The following is a 21947-nucleotide window of genomic DNA, read 5'->3' on the forward strand; positions in this document are numbered from 1 at the left end:
CCCCAAGCCAGGACTATGGGTATGGGTAACCTGCAAGGGAACTTGGTTGGTAGTTGTCAGTAAGACATTCAGGACATGGCTCTTCTCCCATATGTGAGTGTGAGGCATGCCCTGAATTTCGCAGTTTCCCCTGTGAGCTCTTACCTTGCCACCACAAGCACCCTCTCCCACCTTGCGCTCTAAGTCTCCACGGCAGGGGGCTGTTGGGTAGGCACCTCTCCACTTACCTGGGTTATGGGTGCCCTGGCAGGCGGTTATGTAGGGTGCCTGGGGAGCTAATTGGGTGTGGGGAAAGCTGGCTCGTCTGCCACGGGGGTACAGCAGATTTGTCCCTGTGGTAGTCGGCATCCTATGCTCCGCCAGACCACTTGGTTGGGGCCGGGTACAGGGAGAGTGATCAACTTTTCCTGTACAATGGGTGCCTATGGGCTATGCTGTTGTTTTTCATGGCATAACATTCCACCACAGCTGGGGATGTTTCCATGCCCGAAACCCCTTAGGGAGCCAGCTAAGTCACACCCCACACTTTGACCTGCCTACCAGTGCAGAGACTTATGCCCTAGTTATGCCCACTGTGGCCAGGCACTGGCGGAGGACCCGAGCAGATTGGTGCTGGGCTGCTGGACCCGTGTAGGGTTACACTGACGTAAGTCCGGGATATGCCAGTGTAATTCCTAGTCGGCTCCAGGGCGTTTTCAGCCCCCCCCCCTCAGGATTGCACTGTTAACATATGTAATACATAGGTAACTTGCATAGGATTCCCCAGAATATGGTAAATATTCCCTGCTTTCCCTAGTTCTGAGACATGCCATTTCAGATTACACATTTAGCGTGCAATCCTGAGCAGTTATACCCTTTTAAATCCATTGACTTCAGTGAGCTTGAAGGGCATAACTGTTTAGGATTGCACTTTTAGGTAGTTTCTTATTACAGTTGGGAGATATTATCATTGGTGTCTTATGAACTGATATTATACTTAAAATTCAGTGATCAAGATTGCTTTCATAGATATATATTGCCAGTGAGTAAACTGCATATTATGTTAGCTTTACACATTTAAAACGCTAGTTATAAATTCGTGTACTTAGCAGTAAGCCTCACTGATTTCAGTAGAACTTTTTTCCATGAAAGAGCACTTGGAATTGCAGACATAAACCATCCAAAAGCCAGTAGAATTGTACCAGTGGCAATTCTTTTTCTTTTTGTCAACAACAGTGAAAAAATAGGTCAGTTAACATGGTCTGTAGCTGTGATTCAGCATCCTCAAGTGACATGTGAAAAGGATCCATAAATCTTTGGTATTGGTGCATGTTTCTTGTAAACTGGGAAAAACTTCCTTCAGAGACCATTGTTCAACATCAATTTTTAACCCTAGTTGCAATATTGTTCAGAAATAACCTCAAGCGTTTTATGATATATTGCAAATAATTTATTTTTTGGTAGGCTAGGGAAGAAGGTGTTGTGAGTAGGTGAGTGCTAGAGGAATAAACAGGACTGATAGCGTTGACCCACAAAATCTGAGATAATCTTGCCAGAATTGTGAGTTGAATTTAGAAGGCACCTGTAACCTTTGCAAGCTACATTTCTCTACCTGTTGTGTAGAAACTCCAGGATCCTTCAAACAAAGAGATTGAAGAGGTGATCTCATTGCTCCATCCTGATTGCTGCTCCTTGTTGTTATATAACTACACGTATTTTCTTGGAGTTGCAGCTTGACTTAAAGATTCATTTGAAATTACAAGATAGTACAAGCTGGAGCGTAAGAAAAATCACAGGAGGAGAAAACCATTTGGAGCTCTTACTTGTTACTACTTCATCCCAGACTTTGTAAACTTTCAGGGATTTGAGAAGGTTACCCCTCCCCTTTCCCTGACTCTTAGCTGCTGACAGCATTCTGTGGTTCTGGAGCCAGTTCAGTTCTAATCATGCCATTTTAAGTGGCTTTTCTTCTGAATATGTCAAATTTTTATGTAATATGTTGACACTTGTACCTTGTCTGTGGTTGGTTTGGTTTTACTGTTTCATGTCTGACGTGGGGCCAGCTAGTTTATTAAACATAGTGATTTTTTTATTGGATTCATTAACATTTCATCTTCTTATTCCAGGAGATCATTGAGTTCCCCATCCTGAAGCTAAATGGCAGGACAATGGAGATTGAATCCACCTTCCACATGTATGTTCAGCCAGTGGTCCACCCACAACTTACACCCTTCTGCACAGAGGTAAATTTTCCTGGAGCTGAGGGTTACCTGGTGGGGCATGTCACTTTCTCAGAGCAGCTAAAATGCAAGCTGTTGCTTCTAGGTATTGTTGAAACCTCTCTTAACTTGGTGCTTGTTTTAACTAGAATTCACCAGATTCTCAAACTGTAGCAAGCTGAGGAGCCCCAATTATTTTTTTTTCATGGATGGACAAGCCCTACCCTACTCTGTCACCAGCACACACCATACACTGGATGTTTCCTTTTCATAGTGTGTGCAGTAAGCATCATATGCCCTGTCCTCTCAGTAATATAGTGAGACTATTAGCAGTTACATTTTATGAGCAAATTTAAGAATAATGTTTTATCATATGTACATGGTCTATTCAAGGGAATATCTGATTCTATAGGGGCCAAAGCTTGGGATTTGTTAATTTATTTTGGTTTTAACTGGAAATGTTTTTTTTAATTGTTATTGTAAGCTGCCTTGAACTACATGGAAAGGTGGGGTATAATTTTTTAAATAAATAAATGGGCTTAGAAGGGGTTAACTCTACTTAGGATGGTACTGTAAATCTACCATTAAAAAGTTGGAAAAATTAGAAAATCCATAGTTGTATGATGAGTGACTGCAACAAGCAACTTAACTCTTGGGGTCATATAATGAATCTCTCATCTCCTAACACTTACTTCCACAATGTCCTTTACCTCTGCCACATAACCAGCTTTCTCTGGTGGTTTGGGAGTGGGTCATTCCTGACGTTTGGGAACGTAGCTCCTCCTTCGTATTGCAGGGTCAGCTGACTCTTTCTTGATCCCGGATGGGGAAGGGCTCGTTCCAGTGTCCTTCAATTTTTTCTGGCCCTGCCTTAGTGCAGGATGGATCCGACTTTGCTCCTGAGAGAGTAGCAATCCTGGCGTCTAGGAAGAGAAAAGGAAACCGAAAGCGTCAGGGAAGATTGGCGCAGCTCTCGTCTCTGAGCCTCCTCCCGCTCTCCTGTGGCTACCACAAACGGAGCCAGGGGAAAAGCTCCTGACCGACGGACCTTGGCGGTGCCTAGATCCACGGAGGGTAGCGGCTCCTTAAACCCCCCCCCCCATCCCTGGTAGTGGGAAAAGAAGAGGGGTTGAGCCAGCAGTCTTGGAATGGGGAGAAACCAGTGGAGCAAGGTTGCAAGAGAAGGATGGGGCTCGGCAGTTAACCCTTCCTTTTCCTCCCCCCTGCTAATCCTGAGTGTCGGCAGGAGTTGAAAGGGTGCAATAGAGATGGCGGCGGCCTTCAGTAGTGCACGGAAGAGCAGAGATTGCACGTCTTTGCATCTTCCAGCACAGCAAGGATCGGCTGTATCAAGTGTTGGAGCCGGTAAGACCTGATTGAGGTGAGGGGAAGGAAGGGCACAGAGCGATGAGTTCTCACCTGTTTTCCACCCCAGTACGCTCATGGTGTTTTCTTTTGCCTTTTCCCTCTAACTCTTTGTAGTATTTTGGCGGGAAGGAGGCGCAGAAAATATGGCAGCTAGAGCAGGCCTTGTGGACCCACCAGCCTTGGGAAGTGCCATGTGCGCCCTGGATTTACCTACCTCCCCAGCTTCCACTTCTTCCCGGGGGATTGAAAAGGGGGAGATGGAGGGAACCCAAGATGTAGACTTGGGAGGCGAGGACGCCAAGGCTAATCTGCTGTCTTGGCTTAGATCAGAAATGAGGAGAGAATTCAGAGAGCTCCTGAAATACAAGCCTCGAGATAGAACCCCCCGTGTGTCCCCAGATAGATAGGGAAGGCCCCTTAAAAGATGGGCAGGCCCCAAGGGGAGAAAGGGGGTAACTTCTCAATCCCCTCCAAGATCAAAAAGGAGGAGGAGGGAGGAAAGGGAATCTAGTCCCTTGTTAGAAAGCCAGTCTGAGGACTCTCACGAGCAGGAATATTCCTTGGATAAAGAAGAAGGCAAGTTATCAGAAGAGGAAGAGGAGGAGGAACACCTACCATGCATACTAGGCTTTTTCCTCAGGAGCTTTATAATAGATTGCTTCCTAAGGTGTTGAGAGTATTGGAAATGTCTCAGAAGTCTAAGGAAAATGGAGAGCCAGAGCCAGAGTTTCCAGAGGGAGCAGGAAGAGCAAACCCAAAACCAAGATCAGTGACCTCAAGCATTCCCATGCTGGTAGCAGTTTACAATTTGATTAAGAAGGAATGGGAAACACCATCTAAACCAAAAGCTCCATATGCAGTCTTCAAGAAGCTCTACACTTTGACTCCAGAGACCACTAAGAAGTTCAATTTGCCACTGGTGGACAATCCAGTGAGAAGCTTGGCATCCTCCTCAGTACTGCCAATGGACGCAGAGGGCATGCCCAAAGATCCTTGTGACAGGAGGATAGAACAAGCCCTATGCAGGAATTTTGAGGTGGCCTCCATATCACTCAAGGCATCTCTAGCAGGATTGCTGTTTGCAAGGGCGACGTTCTCATGGGCTTTGGATCTCACTGCGGCAGACAATGAAGTTCCCAAGACCATTAAGGATGAGGTGAAAAAGAGGACGCGTCCCTGGATACCCTACAGCTGGCCTCTAGAGTGATGGTGTTTAATGTGGCAGCCAGACGTAATACGTGGGTAAGGAACTGGGATGTCAACCTGGCAGCACAGGCCATAGTGGCAGGGATCCCCTTTAAAGGAGTGAACCTTTTTGGTGAGGCCTTGGACAGGTTTCTAGTAGAGGACAAGGAAAAGAAGAAGGTCCTTTCATCAAGGAAAAAGGATAGCAAACTGAAGAGGAGTGTTCAGCCCTTTCGGGACTCCACCTAAGAGATGCTGGCAACCTAAGCCTAGGGATTCTAGTAGGACCTTCTCATACGGGAAGTCAGGACAATACCAAAAGGATCAAAAACGTCCCCTTCGGTGTGACTATCCGACAGGGCCCACGGCACTGAGAATTGGGGGGCGCTTGCAAAGGTTCTCAAATGTTTGGAAGCAGTCTGTAACAGACAAATGGGTACTAGACATAGTAAGTGAAGGCTACCCATTGGAGTTTGTTCAGAACTCCCCCCCCAATCGCTTCCTTCAAGTGCCACGGAACAAATCGGGAAGCAAACACGCATTTTGAGAGCAATCTCACATCTTCTCAAAATAGAAGCCAGAGAACCAGTACCACAGGAACACAGAGGCAGTGGGGTGTACTCGGTGTTTTTCACAGTCCCAAAGAAGAACGGGGACACGAGAGCCATAGTGGACCTCAAGTGGCTGAACAGATTCGTAAGGACACACAAGTTCAGGATGGAGACCCTCAAATCTATAGTCTCAGCAATTCAGAAGAGGGATTTCCTGGCATCAATAGATCTCTCAGAGGTTTACTTGCATGTTCCAATACGGAAATCCCACAAAAGGTTCCTGAGATTTGCCTACGATGGGAGGCATTACCAGTACCAGGTCCTTCTGTTCGGACTGAAGTCCTCTGCCAGAGTATTCACAAAGGTCCTAGTGACGCTGGTAGCACACCTGAGGCTTCAGGGCGTGTCGCTTTTCCTGTAGCTGGAGGACATCCTCATAAAGGCCGCATTGAGAGAAACAGCTGTCAGGGCGGTGCAGCTGACAAACTTTTGTCTTCAGGACCACAGATTCATAATAGGGAAAAAAGTTCCCTCCTTCCTTTGCAGTCAATAGAGGACCTGGGAGTGAATATAGACACAAACAGAGACAGAGTATTCTTGTCACAGGGAAGTCAGGAGAAGATCAGAGCCATGGTTGACAATATCAGAATACAGCAGAGAGTGGAAGTGATGACATTGGCACAACACTTGGGGTCCATGGTATCTTGCCAGGATGTAGTGCCATGGGCAAGATTTCATACCCGTCCCCTTCAGAGATTTCTCCTGAAGTATCAAGACACTGTTATGAACAAAGGACACAAACTAGTGAGGATTCCAGAGACTCTGAGGCAAGAGTTGGAATGGTGGAGGGATCCAGGAAGGTTCTCCCTCGACGTTCCACTCAGAGAACCAAAGCAAGTGGTAGTAACGATGGACACAAGTCAATGGGGATGGGGGGCCCACACCATGGGGAGAATGGCTCAGGGCATGTGGAACAAAGAGGAGAGGTCCCAGAGCATCAACCTCCTAGAACTCAGGGCCATAAGGAATGGGCTGATGGAGTTTCAAGACCTATTGATCAATTGCCATGTGCTGCTCCAAACTGACAATACGACAGCGAAGGCATGTGTGAACAGGCAAGGGGGGACAAGGTTCAGGTCCCTCCACAAGAAAGCCTGCAGCACATTGGAGTGGTCAGAGTCTCACCTCAGGTTGATAAAGGCAATACACTTGGCCAGGCAAGAAAATACAGTGGTGGACTGGTTAAGCAGGGGAGCAGTGGATCAAGCGGAATGGAAGTTGTGCAAGGCAGTATTTGTTCAAACCTGTCAGAGATTTGGAACACCAGAATTGGACCTCTTCGCGAGCGACCAGAATCATCGAGTTCTGAGGTACATATCCAGAAGCAGGGACCCCCAGGCCTGGGCAGTGGATGCCCTCAACTGCGAGTGGCCACAACAGCTGCTGTATGCCTTTCCACCGATTCAACTGCTTCACAGGACAATACAGAAAAGCATCCAACAAAGGGCGGAAGTAATACTATTGGTGCTCTTCTGGCCCAGGAGAGCATGGTTCCAGGAGCTAATGAGATTCTCGACTGTGGAGCCATGGAGACTGCCCATACAGGACAATCGACGCAGGGAGGGGTGCTACAACCTCAACTGGCTATGCTAAAACTAGCTTCATGGAAGTTGAAAGTGACCAACTGAAAGGAATGGGATATGCAGAATCAGTGATTCAGGCCATGCTGGCCTCACGGAAGAGCTCCATGAATAGGAGCTACAACAATTCCTGGCAAGTGTGCCAAGACTGCTGTACAGATAAGGGAAAGGACCCTATAGCAGTTCCAGTAAAGGGCATTCTTCTTTTCCTTCAGGAGAGACTAGAGAAGGGTCTCAGTCCTAGTACCCTTAAGAGGCAAGTAGCAGCCATTTTGGCAATTAGAGGTCATACTAAAAAGGGATCCCTATCTCAGCATTTGCATATTAAAAGATTCCTGAGGGGGACCACGCTACTTAAGCTACCCAGCATACATAGATTCCCTACTTGGAATCTCAACATTGTGTTGAAGGCCTTAACGAAGGCACTGTTTGAACTGATGGCATCAATTCCACTTAAAGAGCTGACCTTCAAAACCATACTCCTGATAGGTATAACGACGCGAGAAGAGTATCTGGACTCAGAACCCTCTTGGTAGATGAAGAACTGTGTGTATTCCACAAGGACAAGGTGGTTCTTTGGCCTTCATGCCTAAAGTCAATTCAGCTTTTCACAGAAGTGAGGAAATAATCCTGCCCTCGTTCTGCCCTAATCCAGTTCATGACAAAGAGAAAGAATGGCATTGCCTCGATGTGCGTAGAGCACTGAGTTTCTACATGGAGAGGACTAAGCAACTGAGAAAGTCAGGAGACAATGTTTGTGTCATTTCAGAAAGCCTCTCTGGAGAAGAGTGTATCCACCTTGACTCTGAGGAGGTGGGTCAGGAGATGCATTATTCTAGTTTACAAGGCAAGAGGGTTGGAACCTCCACAAGGGATTACTGCACATTCCTTAAGGGGGGCAGCCACATTGGCAGCTTACAGATCCTTCCCTTTGCTAGAAATGGTTTGCAGAGCGGCCACTTCGAGATCAGTGCATTCCTTCACCAAGCATTATAGGATTGATACGTTTTCTTCAGTGCACGCAGACTTTGGGAGGAGAGTTTTGCAGTATGCTCTCTAAACATAGGTCTGAACATTTCCCACCCTAAGGTACACTGCTTATGGATATCCCAAAAGTCAGGAATGACCCACTCCCAAACCACCGGAGAATGGAAAATTTGTATTCACTTACCATGACGATTCATTCTTGGTGGTTTCGAGAGTAGGTCATTCCTCCCCCCCCCCAAAAAAAAGGGTGAGGAAGGAAGACAAAAGGGACAAATTTCATTTATTAGTGGGGAGGGTGATACAGGTCAGGAAAGTTAAGTATAGCGGATCATAGCTGGAAAAAGAACTGACGGACACTGGAACGAGCCCCTCCCCATCCGGGATCAAGAAAGAGTCCGCTGACCCTGCAATACAAAGGAGGAGCTACATTCCCAAACGTCAGGAATGACCCACTTCTGAAACCACCGAGAATGAATCTTCATGGTAAATGAATACAAATTTTCCATTCCTTATAAGTGTTTGTCTAAACAGCTGTAACAGCAAACCCCCTCCATTTATATTTCTGCAAAAACACTGATTTTGCTAAATACCAGTAAAAGGCTGTCTCTGCAACTCTGCTTATAAATGGTGTGCTTTATAGACCTCTTTTCTGCACAGAAAAGCTAGGCCCGATTATCTGATGGTATGCCAGAGACAAGTGCTTATGTAATCAGCAAACTGTCTTAGACTAGAAATATAATGGTGTATGAGATAAATGCCAGAGGAAAATCCATGCTGTTGACGTTGCCATGAAGCTTGTCTAGTGTGTTGTCCTTTTCTGTCTTTGCATTAGGGAAAGCAATAGTAGCACAGGAAATCATAAGTGGAAAATTAAACTAATTACATACTATATTCCATTTTCTGCATATGTATCTTGAAGATATGTCCTTGATTCCTGAAACAATGTAACTTTTTAGAAATCTGTCTTGCGGGGGTAGACTTGAGCTAGAATGTGGTGCTGGGCTAGTACTAGTTAGGGGTGCGCATAATGGGAAAAAACGAGCCAAAAATACACACAGAACTCACTGGTTCAGTTCATCAAAGCAACTTCCAGAACATGGAACTGAATTCAGGAAACTAAATTGTAACAAGGCTCTCCTTCCCAAAGTTTGTGTGTCTCATTTTGGATTGTCCCTTCCAGCAGCAGAGCTTGCCTTGCAGCGCAGCAGCTTGTTGTCCTGAATAGCGCCAATAAGATCCCAAGAAGTGAGAGATCCTACATTATTAATTAACTCTGTTGTTAGGAAGGGGGAATGAGACCAATGTGTGCTGCGTGCGTGCATCTCCCCACTCCCTATCCTCTAGGTACCCAGGAAATGGTATTCTCTGCCTCCCTGCCAATCAGATCCTTGCAAGGTGAGACCCCTCCCCTATCCTCCTATCAGCTTTGGAAATGTTTAGAAGGGAGTCTTCAATCATAGGCTGCAAATTGAAAGACACTTCCCTGAGAGTAAGCACTATTGAGTAACATGGGACTTACATCTGAATAAATCTGTTTGGGATTGCTTCCATAGCCTTTGAGGGTTATCTCTTTTTCTGATTCAAGTGGAAATCCCTTTTCAAAAACAATCCTGCCTGCCCCCACAGCAAAAGGAAAACTTTCCCCTTTTCCCATGTTTTCCATAGGGAAAACTTGGGTCTGTTTAGGTGGGGTGTGAGGGAGATTCTGCCAATCATTTTGCCTGCCTGCACTTGGGCAATGGATAAGATTGTCAGTGAGCAAGGTTCATGCTAACGTGTGCACCTGCTCAAATGCACACAGATTCTTACATATGGCTTCTCATCTGAAGCACAGGGGTGTTTCCTCTTGGCCGGCCCCACTCTTCTGCTCAATATTGGGAAGCCTGGGCCAGGGCCCTGTGGGAACTGTGCAGAGCCACCTTTGCCCTCCCTTGTCCAGCAGGCTTTTTATTTGCATGGTGGGGGGGGGGGCTGTATTCTGTGGGGCTTGCGTGTCCCCAAGTGGGAGGGCCATGGCTTGAGCTTGGCTCCCTGCGGCTGAAATGGCCTCGGCTTGGATCGGGGAAGGCCCCCCTGCGCCTGAGACCAGGAGAGCCACCACTGCTGGCCAGAGAGCGCAGAGTAGCTGGAGATGCAGCATTGTCATCTTCCTGGGGGCTGGGAGCTGGTTGGGGCAGCCAGATGGCTTGTGCAGCCCTCAGAGAGTTGCAAGTGATCTGCTGGGGATTTGAACGAGTGGTGTCCATCTCTTATGGCTTTTCCCTGTTGTTTCACTGATGGCTTTCTTTCTGGTGAACTTCCTTGTCCGGGTTTGTTCCCAAAACAGAAGAAATCGGGTAATGTGCTGGGGGAGTGGGGGTGGAACTCTGTTGCTCTTTGTTACTTGGAAGTAGCTCCTATGGAAGGAAAGGCTGGCAGTCTTTGATGTGGGAAAGGTTCAAAGGAGGGCAAGGTTGTGGGTCTGGGAAACAAGGCCTCTGCCAGCATGAGACAGAAGAGGTAAGGCAAGGCAGATGAGGAAGATGCGCCTGGTCCTGTCCAATTCCCGACCAGCTGTTGCATAGAGAGGGCTGAGGCTTGTCCTCTGCTGATTGAGAGGATGAGGCCAGATCCAACAGGCTTCTTACAGGAGAGGAGATTTTAGGTGGATGTGAGGAGAAACTTCCCTAGGACTTTATTGGGGGTGTATCCCCCCCTTTCTGTTGCCATTCATGGGGGAAGTGTGTTTCTGAAATACCTGCAAATGGCAAACCCATGGATACTGAGAGGCAGGATTATGCTGCTTCTCAGTAGCAAAACAACCATATTTCCTACAAAATATTACAATGTGGTGATTATGATAACAGCGCTGTGGGAATAAAAACAGGCTGGAGGCTGTATCACACAACTGTGATGTGAATAAATGAAACTGCTGTCTGCAAATCCATGGCCCTGTCCTTTGTCCCCAACAGGGACCCAAAGCAGTTGCTTACATCTTCTTCCCTGCCTCCATTTTATCGTCACATCAACAACCCAGTGAGGTAGGTTAGTCTGAGAGATTGTGCTTGGCCCAAGGACACCGTGACAGAGCAGAATGAAAGAGTGGATCCTGCTCAAAGAGCAGGATCCTGCTCATGCTGTACCACTCTGAATGAAAGAGTAGTATCATGGGGAGACAGGTTCAAATCCTCACTTTGCCACAAAGCTCATTGGGTGCTCTTGGATCTGTCATGCTAGCTCTGCTTAGTCTCACAAGGTTTATAAAGTGGACAAGGGAAAAGCCACATGTGTCCTGTCCTGAGCTTCTTGGAGGAAGGGTGGGATAAAAATCTGGTAGTTATGAGACCGGTATTATGTATGTTTTGTATGTTTACAGACTGAAGTAATTTTTTTTTTAAAGGAGGTGCACTCAAAACTTTAATGCAAGTTGCTGTTTCAGCTCACAAAGTAGTTTTTTGGCTCACCACACTGCACAGCTTAGAAGGAACATTGGCAATGAGAACACCTCATTTTGAAGCGGAACACTGAGTATCAAAAGGAAGGATTTGGAGGGAGGTAATAAAACGAATGACAAGAATGCCCATTGAAAACAATGGGAGAGGCATGAAGTCCCATTGGATGTAATGGGAGCCTTGTTGCCTGTTGATTTGCATTGGCTCCATTGAAAAACATTAGAGCATAAAAAAGTTGTAATAAAAATGTGGAAAGGAGTTAGAGAATCATGCTCTGAGGTTGGAGTGACGGCCCCAAGAATAGAATGATGGTCTCTGGAACCAGCTAAACTGCTCTGGGGTAGGGCTGTGCGCTTCGGTATTTGCTTTGGGTAAAAATACCTGAAGTGGAGCTGATCCAGAAAGATTCTGGCCCCGATTCGGAAATCTAGAATCAAAGCTTTCCGAAGCTTTTGGAAAGCTTCGGAAAGCTTTGGGGCTGAGTTTAAAGGGCCCGCCGTTGCTTGCAAGCAGCAGCGGGGCCCTTTAAACATCATCCCACCCCCACCCCTACCCACCCACCCCACCTACCTTGTTGGTGGCAGTTGCTGCTGCCTGAGCCTTCAGGGTGTTGGGGAAGGCCAAAGCTGCCTCCTCTGGCCCTTCCTGCCCCTCAAATGGCCGCTGTGGTGCCAGGGCGCTGCGGCCATTTGAGGGGCAGGAAGGGCCGGAGGAGGCAGCTCTGGCATTCCCCAATGCCCTGGAGGCTTAGGTGGCGGCGGCAGCACGAGGCTGTGATGGCCTGGAGCCTCCAGGCCGTCACAGCAGCCTCGTGCCACCTCCATCGCCACGGCAGCAGCAGCACGAGGCTGCTGCGACGGCCTGGAGCCTCCAGGCCATCGCAGCCTTGTGCTGCCACCGCTGTGGCAGCAGCAGCCCGCAGCACAGCTGACCCTCCCACCCAGTAAGGTAAGTGGATGGGGGGTGGAAGGGTTCCCCAGAGTGGTGGAAGGGTTGCCCCAGGGGGGTGGCGGGTAGGGGTGGAGGAATTGCCCCCCTCGCTTCAGTATGCTCCGAATATTTACGGAGTATACTGAAGTGAATAAAGTACCTTAATTCCGAAGTGGCTTGCCACTTCGGAATTAAGGAGTTTCCGAAATTTTTTCCTGCTTCGGTTAAACCCGAAGATCCATAAGAGATCGAATGACAGCTATCACAGTGGAATGACAGTCCCGGGTGTCATCATTCCAATTCCTCTCATCAATAGAGCTATTCAAAGCTACAGAAACTGAGTCCATCAAAATCTTAATATGCCAACAAATACGGAAACCAAAAAAAATGATCGCAGACTAGAAACGCTGAGTCTACATTCCATTTCTGAAAAACAGGGATATGAAAAATTGCAGCAACTATTGGACCATAGCATTAATTTCCAACACAAAGAAATACCCAACATTTTACAACAAAGACTCTTACTATACATGGTCTGAGAAATGCCTGATGTTCAAGCTGAATTCAGAAAAGGAAGAGACACTAGAGATCATATTGTTAATGTACTATGGTTACTGAGCATACTAGGAAATTTCTGAAGAAAATCAGTTTGTGCTCTATAGACTACAGCAAAGATTTCAACTTTTTGGATCATGAAAAACTATGGATGGCTTTAAAAGACATTGGTGTACCACAATATTTGATAGCTTTGATGTGTAACCTATACTTTGGACAAAAGGCTGGTGTTAGGACCAAATATGGGGAAACAGAATGGTTTCCAATTGGCAAAGGTGTCAGACAAGAATGTAATTTATTTCACAATCTGTATTTTATTTCGCAATCTATATGCAGAATATATCATATGAAAAGCAGGATTAAATTTAGATGAAGGTGGAGTGAAAATTGGTGGATGGAAATTAACAATTTCTGATATGTAGTTGACACTAGATTACTTGCAGAAAATAGTAAAGACTCGAAATTATTGATGAAGGTTAAAGGAAGAAGTACTGTGAAGAAGTCAAAATGACTACTGAGGAATTATACAATTTTCTAAGTTTTACACTGAAGAAACTGAAATGGTTAAATATTTTCTATTCCTTGACTCAATCATCAACCAAAATGAAGACAGCAACCAAGAAATCAGAAGGAAGGGCAACCATGAAGGAACTAGATCCTTAAGTGTAAGGGGGTGTTGCTCAGGAGGACCATGATCAAGATCATTCATTCTGTGGTAATCCTCATTAATATGTATGGATGTAAAAGTTAGATGGTGAACAAAGCTGACGGGAAGAAATTTGATTCATTTGAAATGTGGTGCTGGAGGAGAGTTTTGCAGATACCATAGACCACCAAAAAGATGAATAATTGGTTCTAGATCAAATCAATTGCCAAGGTCTCCCCAAAAATTTGAACTGTATACAAAATCCAATAGTGTCTGCTTACTGCTAAATCACTCTTCTAACATCATATATGAATCACAGCCACTAGCAAAAACTATTTTATCTATCACAATGAATACTTTAACCAATACACAGTCTACTTAAACCAATACACAGTTAATGAATATAGAACTACATGTGGAATTGCATATGTACAAATCAATACAGAACAATGTCTCTCTGTCTACGTCCACAAGTTGTCCGTAATATGTTCTCAACTCCAAAGAATGTTTCAACCTGATAGTAAACATTCAAGATGTAGGGAAAGGTCCTCCTTTAGGTGGGGAAGAAGTAACGAAAGTGCTGTTGTGCTGTGCAAATCCACGTTCTTTCAACCACAGGCTTGAGTGTGCAAAGGAATTCCCTTGCCTCCACGACTGTCGACGCGTTCCAAGTTGCGATCTTCCCCTGGAGTAACAAGGAGGACACTGTTCCCAGCCCGACAAAACGCTAGCAATTTTTGTTTCGCATGATCCAGCTTTCTCAGGGGCTTTGCTGTTATACAAATAAATACATGCATCGGCTTTAACAGGTGTACCTAATCATACATTATTCAAAATCCAATAAAGCCATTTCAATATACTCACTGTTTCAATTCATTTCTAGGCATAGAACTAGTCTGGAGCCAATGTGACGGCAATTCTCTCCGTACGCTCCCTAAGTATTTCCTGATCTTATATTGGTGCCTATGCATCCTTTCCTCTGTTAACTGTTATGTTCTTAAAGGAAACATGACAAATCCCATTCACCATTCAGACCCATAGGTTCTCTACTGTTCAAATAAAAAATCCAAAACATTTCTCTTTGAAGTAGCTGATTGGAACTTGGTTGGATCTTGGAGCTGATTGGAACTTGGAACGCATTGACCGTTGTGGAGGCAAGGGAATTCCTTTGCACACACAAGCCTGTGGTTGAAAGAACGTGGATTTGCACAGCACAACCGCACTTTCATTACTTCTTCCCCACCTAAAGGAGGACCTTCCCCTACATCTTGAATGTTTACTATCAGGTTGAAACGTTCTTTGGAGTTGAGAACATATTACGGACAACTTGTGGACGTAGACAGAGAGACATTGTTCTGTATTGATTTGTACATATGCAATTCCACATGTAGTTCTATATTCATTGACTGTGTATTGGTTTAAGTAGACTCTTTTGGTTAAAGTATTCATTGTGATAGATAAAATAGTTTTTGCTAGTGGCTGTGATTCATATATGATGTTAGAAGAGTGATTTAGCAGTAAGCAGACACTACTGGATTTTGTATACAGTTTAAATTTTTGGGGAGACCCACTTGGCAACGGTTTTCTACAGTCTTTCCCATAGCCTTTGTTTTTGTTAGTGTCTAGATCAAATCAAGCCTGAATTCTCCATAGAAACTTAAAAAAACAAAACTGAGGCTTTTGTACTTTAGTCACAAGAGTCACTGGAAAAGACAATAATCCTAGGAAAAGAGCAGAGGAGTTAGCCGTGTTAGTCTGTGGTAGCAAAATCAAAAAGAGTCCAGTAGCACCTTTAAGACTAACCAATTTTATTGTAGCATAAGCATTCGAGAATCAAGTTCTCTTCGTCAGATGCATGGTACAGAAACTGGTCAAATATAGAAGAGGAGGGGGGAGGAGGGGAGGAGAGCGAAGATGCAATTGGGGGGGGGAAGAGGGAGGATGCAACCAAAACATTCCTTTGCTAGTAAATGTAAACATCTCCTTTTGGTGTGAGGTTTCAAAGGAGTTTGCCGTGTTAGTTTGTAGCAGTAAAACAGCTAGACCATTCAATTCCAATGCAGTATATTTTATTTACTGCTACAAACTAACACGGCAAACTCCTTTTAAACCTCACACCAAAAGGAGATGTTTACATTTACTAGCAAAGGAATGTTTTGGTTGCATCCTCCCTCTCCCCCCCTAATTGCATCTTCGCTCTCCTCCCCTCCTCCCCCCTCCTCTTCTATATTTGACCAGTTTCTGTACCATGCATCTGACGAAGAGAACTTGATTCTCGAAAGCTTATGCTACAATAAAATTGGTTAGTCTTAAAGGTGCTACTGGACTCTTTTTGATTTTCCTAGGAAAAGTGGAAGCCTGTAGGAAAAGAAGACCCAAAATAAGATGCCTTGACAATAAAGGAAGCCTCAACTTTGAGTTTGCAAAACCCAAGTAAGGCTCTTAATCATGGGACGTTTTGAAGATCATTAATTCATAGGGACACCATGAGTTGGAAGCGACTTGACAGCATATGTGCATACACACAGTTTGAAGTTTCTTTTGCTGCATTTCAACTGGCATCTTGCACAAGATAATGCACAACTAGATAGGATTTCTTCCATACCGTTGTTTAACTTTTTAATGTTTGGACCTTGAAGAAAACTAACCTTTCCCTTTGTCTTGACTTCATAGTAGGGGTTTCCTGTTGAAGTCTACAGGTCACAGACTAGAAGTGTATTGAGTTGGTTAAACAGCTTGCCTTTTATAGATAATTAACTGTCTAGGTGTAATAGGTGTTGATCTTGTCAAGAAGCTGATGCAAGAGTGGCAGACTAGCCCAGAAGTTAGAACAAGTATTATGCAGGGGACTCAGTGATAGGCATCTTTCCCCCTACAATAAAACTTGTATTGGCAGGGTCTTGTTATTTACTCAAGAAACTTTGTGTATGAAAGGAAGAAGTTTACAAGATTATTAGGTCTTGGAGGTGGTTGGTAGGATAAATTTTATTACACCATGTGTTGGAAGCAAGGAGAGTGGGGAGAAACAGGAACACTGGGGTACATATATTGTGTTCTCAGCAAGGTTATCCTCTCTGTTTCAACTTGTGGGCTGTTATCAATGTGATGTATAAGTGAGCTAAGGGGAAAGTACAAGTCATTCTTTGTGTGATTGACAATCCTCCACTCAGCATTGTGTAGGAAAGTCCTCAAATTTTTCAAAATGGAGAAGGAAGCCTTATTTGGTGGGTGTGACAAAAAGTGATACCAAAAACCATTTACAAATTACTTATATAAATGAATGCTTAGGGCAAGCCTTGACAAATCCCAGGTGTCAGGTTGCTATAGCGCCAGGAAATTTCATTATGGCTCTTAGTATTTTCAGCAATGATTTTATTGTAGCATGTCTCAGCAGTGGAGGTACAAACGGTTGGTTCTAGCCAGTTTTTCCAGTGATGAAAAAAGAAGGAAGGAGTCCTGTTTGATCATTAGGAGGGCTATGTTTAAGATGGTGAGAGCTGTGTAGGCAAAAGCTATGTGGAATGGAGGTTATAATGAGAATTGGCCAAGATTGAGCAAAAAAGGCTGAAAGTCAAAGCTTATTATTTTACATCAGAATGTTTTGTTGTATGACAAAAATAAATGCGTGTGAAGTTCTTGTCATTGCTTGTTTATATATAAACTTTACACTGTTTGATCGTGGTGGATGAATTTATTTCTTAACCAGTTGCTTTCTGTATTGGTGCCAATTAAATGGAGCCTTTTAAAGCAATAATGGCATCATGAGAAATGAGATTTAAATTAGGCTAGGATTAGACACTACCTTTTTCTTGGAGTATGACAGTCAGGGTTGCCTCTATAATTATTTATATACTATAACGTTTTAATAAAATTATGAGAAAATGAAGAGGTAAGGATTAGGTTTTGTGGCAGCAATAATTAGAAAATGTCATTAAAATATGATACCCCGAAGGATAAAAAAAAGTCTTGTTCCTAAATTTTTGGGTGGCTCCTAGAACCAAAGAAAATTAGTCAAGGTTTAACTCAGGCTGTAGCTGTTCTCTGTGGTGGGATCCAAAATCCTGTAGCCTCTCTGCTTGCATACAAGTGCAGTTCCTCTTTCTCAGGCAGCCCCACTTACCTACCCCCTCAAGCCCCTCACTTGTATATACACTGTGTATAGTGTGAGGTGCTGCCACCACGAGGAAATCTCTTTGCCCTCCCCAACAGGAGCATATATGTGATTTTCACCTGTCCATTGAGTGGTGTGTGTGTGTGTGTGTTAGGATCCCAACATATATAACTGGGTCCATGCCACTTCAGTCTCCCTCTAAAATCATCATCAGTAAATAGCACTGCAATCTTAGGCAGTTATACCCTTATAAACTCATTAAAGTTAGTGGACTTAGAATAACTGTAACTGTAATTAGGATTGCACTCTAGGTTTCTTCCCTTATACAGACCTACATGTAAGTAAGTCCCATGTTACTCAATGGCACATACTCCCAGGAGGGTGTTTTAAAGATTGCATCTTATGGTACCTACTTATACTATTTATAGTATAAAAAACTAATCATAGAAAAGGGAAAAAGGAACCAAGGAGATATAAAACAATTGACTTTCTAAATTTGTTTTCCCTCCCATAGTATGGGTGCCCTATAGGCAACTGCTATTACCAAATTAAACTATGGATTAATATAAAAACAGTTTAAAGAATGCAAAATGCAGTCTTTCTGCCCCCTTTTCTCTTTAAAAACTCACCTAATAATGGTTTGATGAACTTCAGGAGCCTACCTAGAGGAGCTCTGCATTCTGAAAATTAAAAAATTTCCCCTAAAAGGTGTATATTACCATTTCATGGAAGTTGCTGAGAGAAACTAATCTTCCTATTATAAGCAGCTTATTCAACTAGTCAGGTATTTGGTATTCATTAAATGTAATTACAGTTTAATTGGAGTTTAATCTTTTCCCCTCCCCCAGTTCTAATGCTAGTCAGCCAAATAGGGAAGCCAGTTTGCTAGTGTACTTCCTTATATACATAGTGCCAACAGTGGTATTTTGCAAAGTAACTCAATCAAAAGACTGGTCTTTACTCCAGGGAAGCTATAGTCTAAAATGAGAGGAGGATACTATCTCTGTTGTCATTGTGGGGAGGGCGGCAGCTCTGTTTTCAAGGTGTGACAACTCATTAAGCCTAACCCTTTTAGCTATTTATAGGGCTCCTCACCCTTTCCTGCTAAGCCATCTTTTACTGCTATAGCACTGCAAAAGTTGGGAGAATCCAGGCTGCAATTGCTATTGCACCTTTTTTATGTAGATGCAGTGGGGAAAAAAGAAGATGAAGCAGGGGTGGAGGTGCAGGAGTTGTAGTAAGCAGTATGGGAACAGGTAGTGTATGAGTGCTGTTCCTATGCTGCTTGCTGCTGCTACTTTTGTGGAGATACATTTTTATGCCCATGTCTGGAAACTGATGTAGTTCCAGGTCTGGATCAAGGTTAAAAGTTTAAGACAAAGTCTTAATGGAAAGGTGGTTTTGAGTTGAGATATAAAGGAAGGGAGCAGTGGCATCATATTTATTTATTTTTATTTACATTATTTATAGTCCACCTTTCTCACTAGTTAGGTATGACATTGCAGTAAGGTGTGAGATGTTAAACCTTTTGTTCTTTCTTTGGACAGAACCATTAGTATAACCAAGAGCTGGAGAGCTTTGTGCTTCACAGAGAGATATGACTCATCTCCTGAATTTTTCTTTTTGACAGTTTTAAACTTTAGGCCTGCCAGTCTCCCACTGGGGTGGGGGATCCCCTGCTCCCAGCCTCTTCCCTCCAACGCCACTCACCTGGCTTGCAGGAGGAAAAGGCATGGGGAATGGGTCCAGTAGGAAAAAACCTCCCAGGCCAGTGCATAGCGGGCACGCTCCCACCAAGCGCGATGATATCAGTTCTGGAAGTGACATTATTGTGCCCGCCGGGAGCGCTTGTGTGAGGAGATCATCCCAGATAAGTGCTTGGTCACCCCCCCTCCCACCAGGAAGGTACGGGGACCTGGTAACCCTACTAGGATTGTAGCCTCTGTGGCATGTGTAGAGTGGAGGCAAATTAATAAAATACCTGGATGGATTCCTCAAGGAGAAATAACCGTAACTGCCTTGTACCTGAGTCTGAGTCATACTTAAAAGTTATGTTTGTTCCTAGAGTGGCATCTGGAATTTGAACAGCCCCCTCCTTAATCCCCATATCATGATGTTGCTGTGCTCTCTTCTTTTCCTTCCAGTGCAGCACTTATTTTAGCTTCCTAGGAGTTGAATTGGTATGGGTGTGAATGTTCTGCCACAGACATTAAATTCTCTTGGAATGTCTCTGAAATAATGATTGTTTTTTTAAAAAAATTCACTATATTCTTAAAATATGCATTAAGTTTAAATGTAAATTGCTGGTTATGTACTACTCTGACATACCATGTCCAGTCAGGCCCTCTGCTCTCCAAATCCATCCTGAGTGAACTCCTGTTTGCTCTTTCTTAAGCTTTAGCATTCAGGCTGTAGATATTCTGAGATCTGTTCTTAGACCTCTACCATCTGGATCTTTTCTTTCTAAGGAAGTTCAGATATGCTTTCCCTGGTCACAGTACCTTCTGAGATGGGAAGGGAAAACTAAAACAGGGATCGCTGTACGGCGCCAGAGCTTCCCAAAATTTACCATTTCACTCCCATGTATCCAGTGATTGGATTAGAGGCCTTGTTCTGCTTGTGCAAATGATTATTTCTCTCATGGGAGATTTCTGTTGATTTCCCCTTCCCCCTGCACATTCTCATTGCAGTCCACACTGTTCTTGATACCCAGGAAACTTCATTTCAGGGTGCAAAACAGCCTGTTGTACCTTGAGAGAGGTAGGAAGGTTTCTTGAGCACAGTTCTGCCAGCAGTATGTAGGATCCATCCCTTTATGTCAAGGTGTAGTAAATGGAAAGGTGTTAATGAAGATTGGGAATAAGCTGAGAGGGAAACAAAACAGCTACACAACAAATAGAAATAAAATACAGTTCTGGATGACAAATCCTAGATTATGTAGTTATTGTCTGGTGTTCTAGCTCTTATGCGGAGTGTGCTGGGACATATTTGAAAGTATTACAAATTGACAAGAAAAGCTTGTGGAGGAGCCTGTATGAAGTTTTGTTACCTGTAAGCATTTTACTGAGAAGCTTAAGGTTTATGGTTTCCTGCTTCAAGGTAGGAAGTTGTGATGTCCTAGAGCCTGTATTTTTGTCTGCCCTTAATAAACAATATGATTATTCTTTTCTTTTTGTACTTCCGGGTATCATTATTATAGAGTTATGTTTCCGTCAGTGGAGTTCTACATAGAGTTACACCTTTTTAAGTCCATTGAAGTTAATGAACTTAGTAAGATGTAACTCTGTTTAGGATTGCTTTGTGTGTTATCATGAAACACTTTGTTTTAGGCCTCATGGTAGACACATGGGTGATCCTTGTAATAAATAGCCATTTTTCTTGTTCCCCCCCGCACCCCTGCCATGAATTAGCAGAATACTGACAATACTGTCCTCTGCCTTTGTGAGATTTATAATACAAACAGTGAAATACCCAAACAGAGTTATTCCAATCTAAGACCATTCATTTCAGTGGGCGTAGACTGGAGTAACTCTGTTTAGGATTTCATTGAAAACACAAGCTTTTGAAAACACAAAGATTCTCTTCAAATAGATTTTGTAATTATCTATAAAATTGCAATCGTAACTGTACATTTTATTCTGATAATGTGTTGATACTTGTTCCTGCATTCCCTGGGAAACTGCAATGTCAATGCCCCACGCTTCTCTCTTTCCCAGAGAGATTTATTTTATTTATCTATTTATGGCCCTTTTCTCTCATGTTAATCACCATTGTGTGGGACTGCCTGAAGATACCTTGGGCTGTAAAATGTAAATTAGGGATGCAGTGGAAAGACACTGAAAATAGTTATACACTAAAACTGGAAGTATTTTACTTATTCCATTAGAGCACCAATTGCAGGGCTTGAAGTATAGATCTTGTTCTCCTAAACTGTCTGTTTTGGAGACTGAAGATATCTACATTCCATGTTGCCTTTCTGTTGTGGACAGCAGGTGGGTTACCTCCCGTTTTCTGTTGCATGTACAAAGGAACTAGTGTAAGTGAGAAAGATGACTTTGCTTGCTATAGTCATACCTTGAGATTGCGTAGTAGGGTTGAATCTGTGGGTCTTTTCTTACTGGCTTGGAACCAGAGTACTTGCTGGTATGTTTTCATACTAAAATTGTAAGTCCAAGAAGTGAGCATAGACGGAGGTCACTAAGTCCAACTTCTTGAACTGAAGGATCCTCTCTATTGAGTACTCTTAACTGATCAAATTAGATTATTGTGTGCATCAAGAAGAGAGGTGGTGAGGACAAGGTTGACCCTGCTCGGTCAAAGATAAGAAAATACATTTAGTTTAATT

At 43.8% G+C, this 21947-nt stretch overlaps 1 protein-coding gene across 1 annotated transcript in view; it reads left to right on the top strand.

Annotated features, from left to right (window-relative positions):
• The window catches only part of ERI3 (ERI1 exoribonuclease family member 3), a 330943-nt gene that overhangs the window by 55569 nt on the left and 253427 nt on the right, over positions 1–21947 (top strand). The window contains exon 3 of the mRNA XM_054981809.1: positions 2106–2222. Within this exon, the coding sequence (XP_054837784.1) occupies positions 2106–2222 (117 nt within the window). The remainder of the gene's footprint in view (positions 1–2105; positions 2223–21947) is intronic.

Source organism: Eublepharis macularius, chromosome 5 (assembly GCF_028583425.1).
Source record: "Eublepharis macularius isolate TG4126 chromosome 5, MPM_Emac_v1.0, whole genome shotgun sequence".
NCBI classification, from domain to species: Eukaryota; Metazoa; Chordata; class Lepidosauria; order Squamata; family Eublepharidae; genus Eublepharis; species Eublepharis macularius.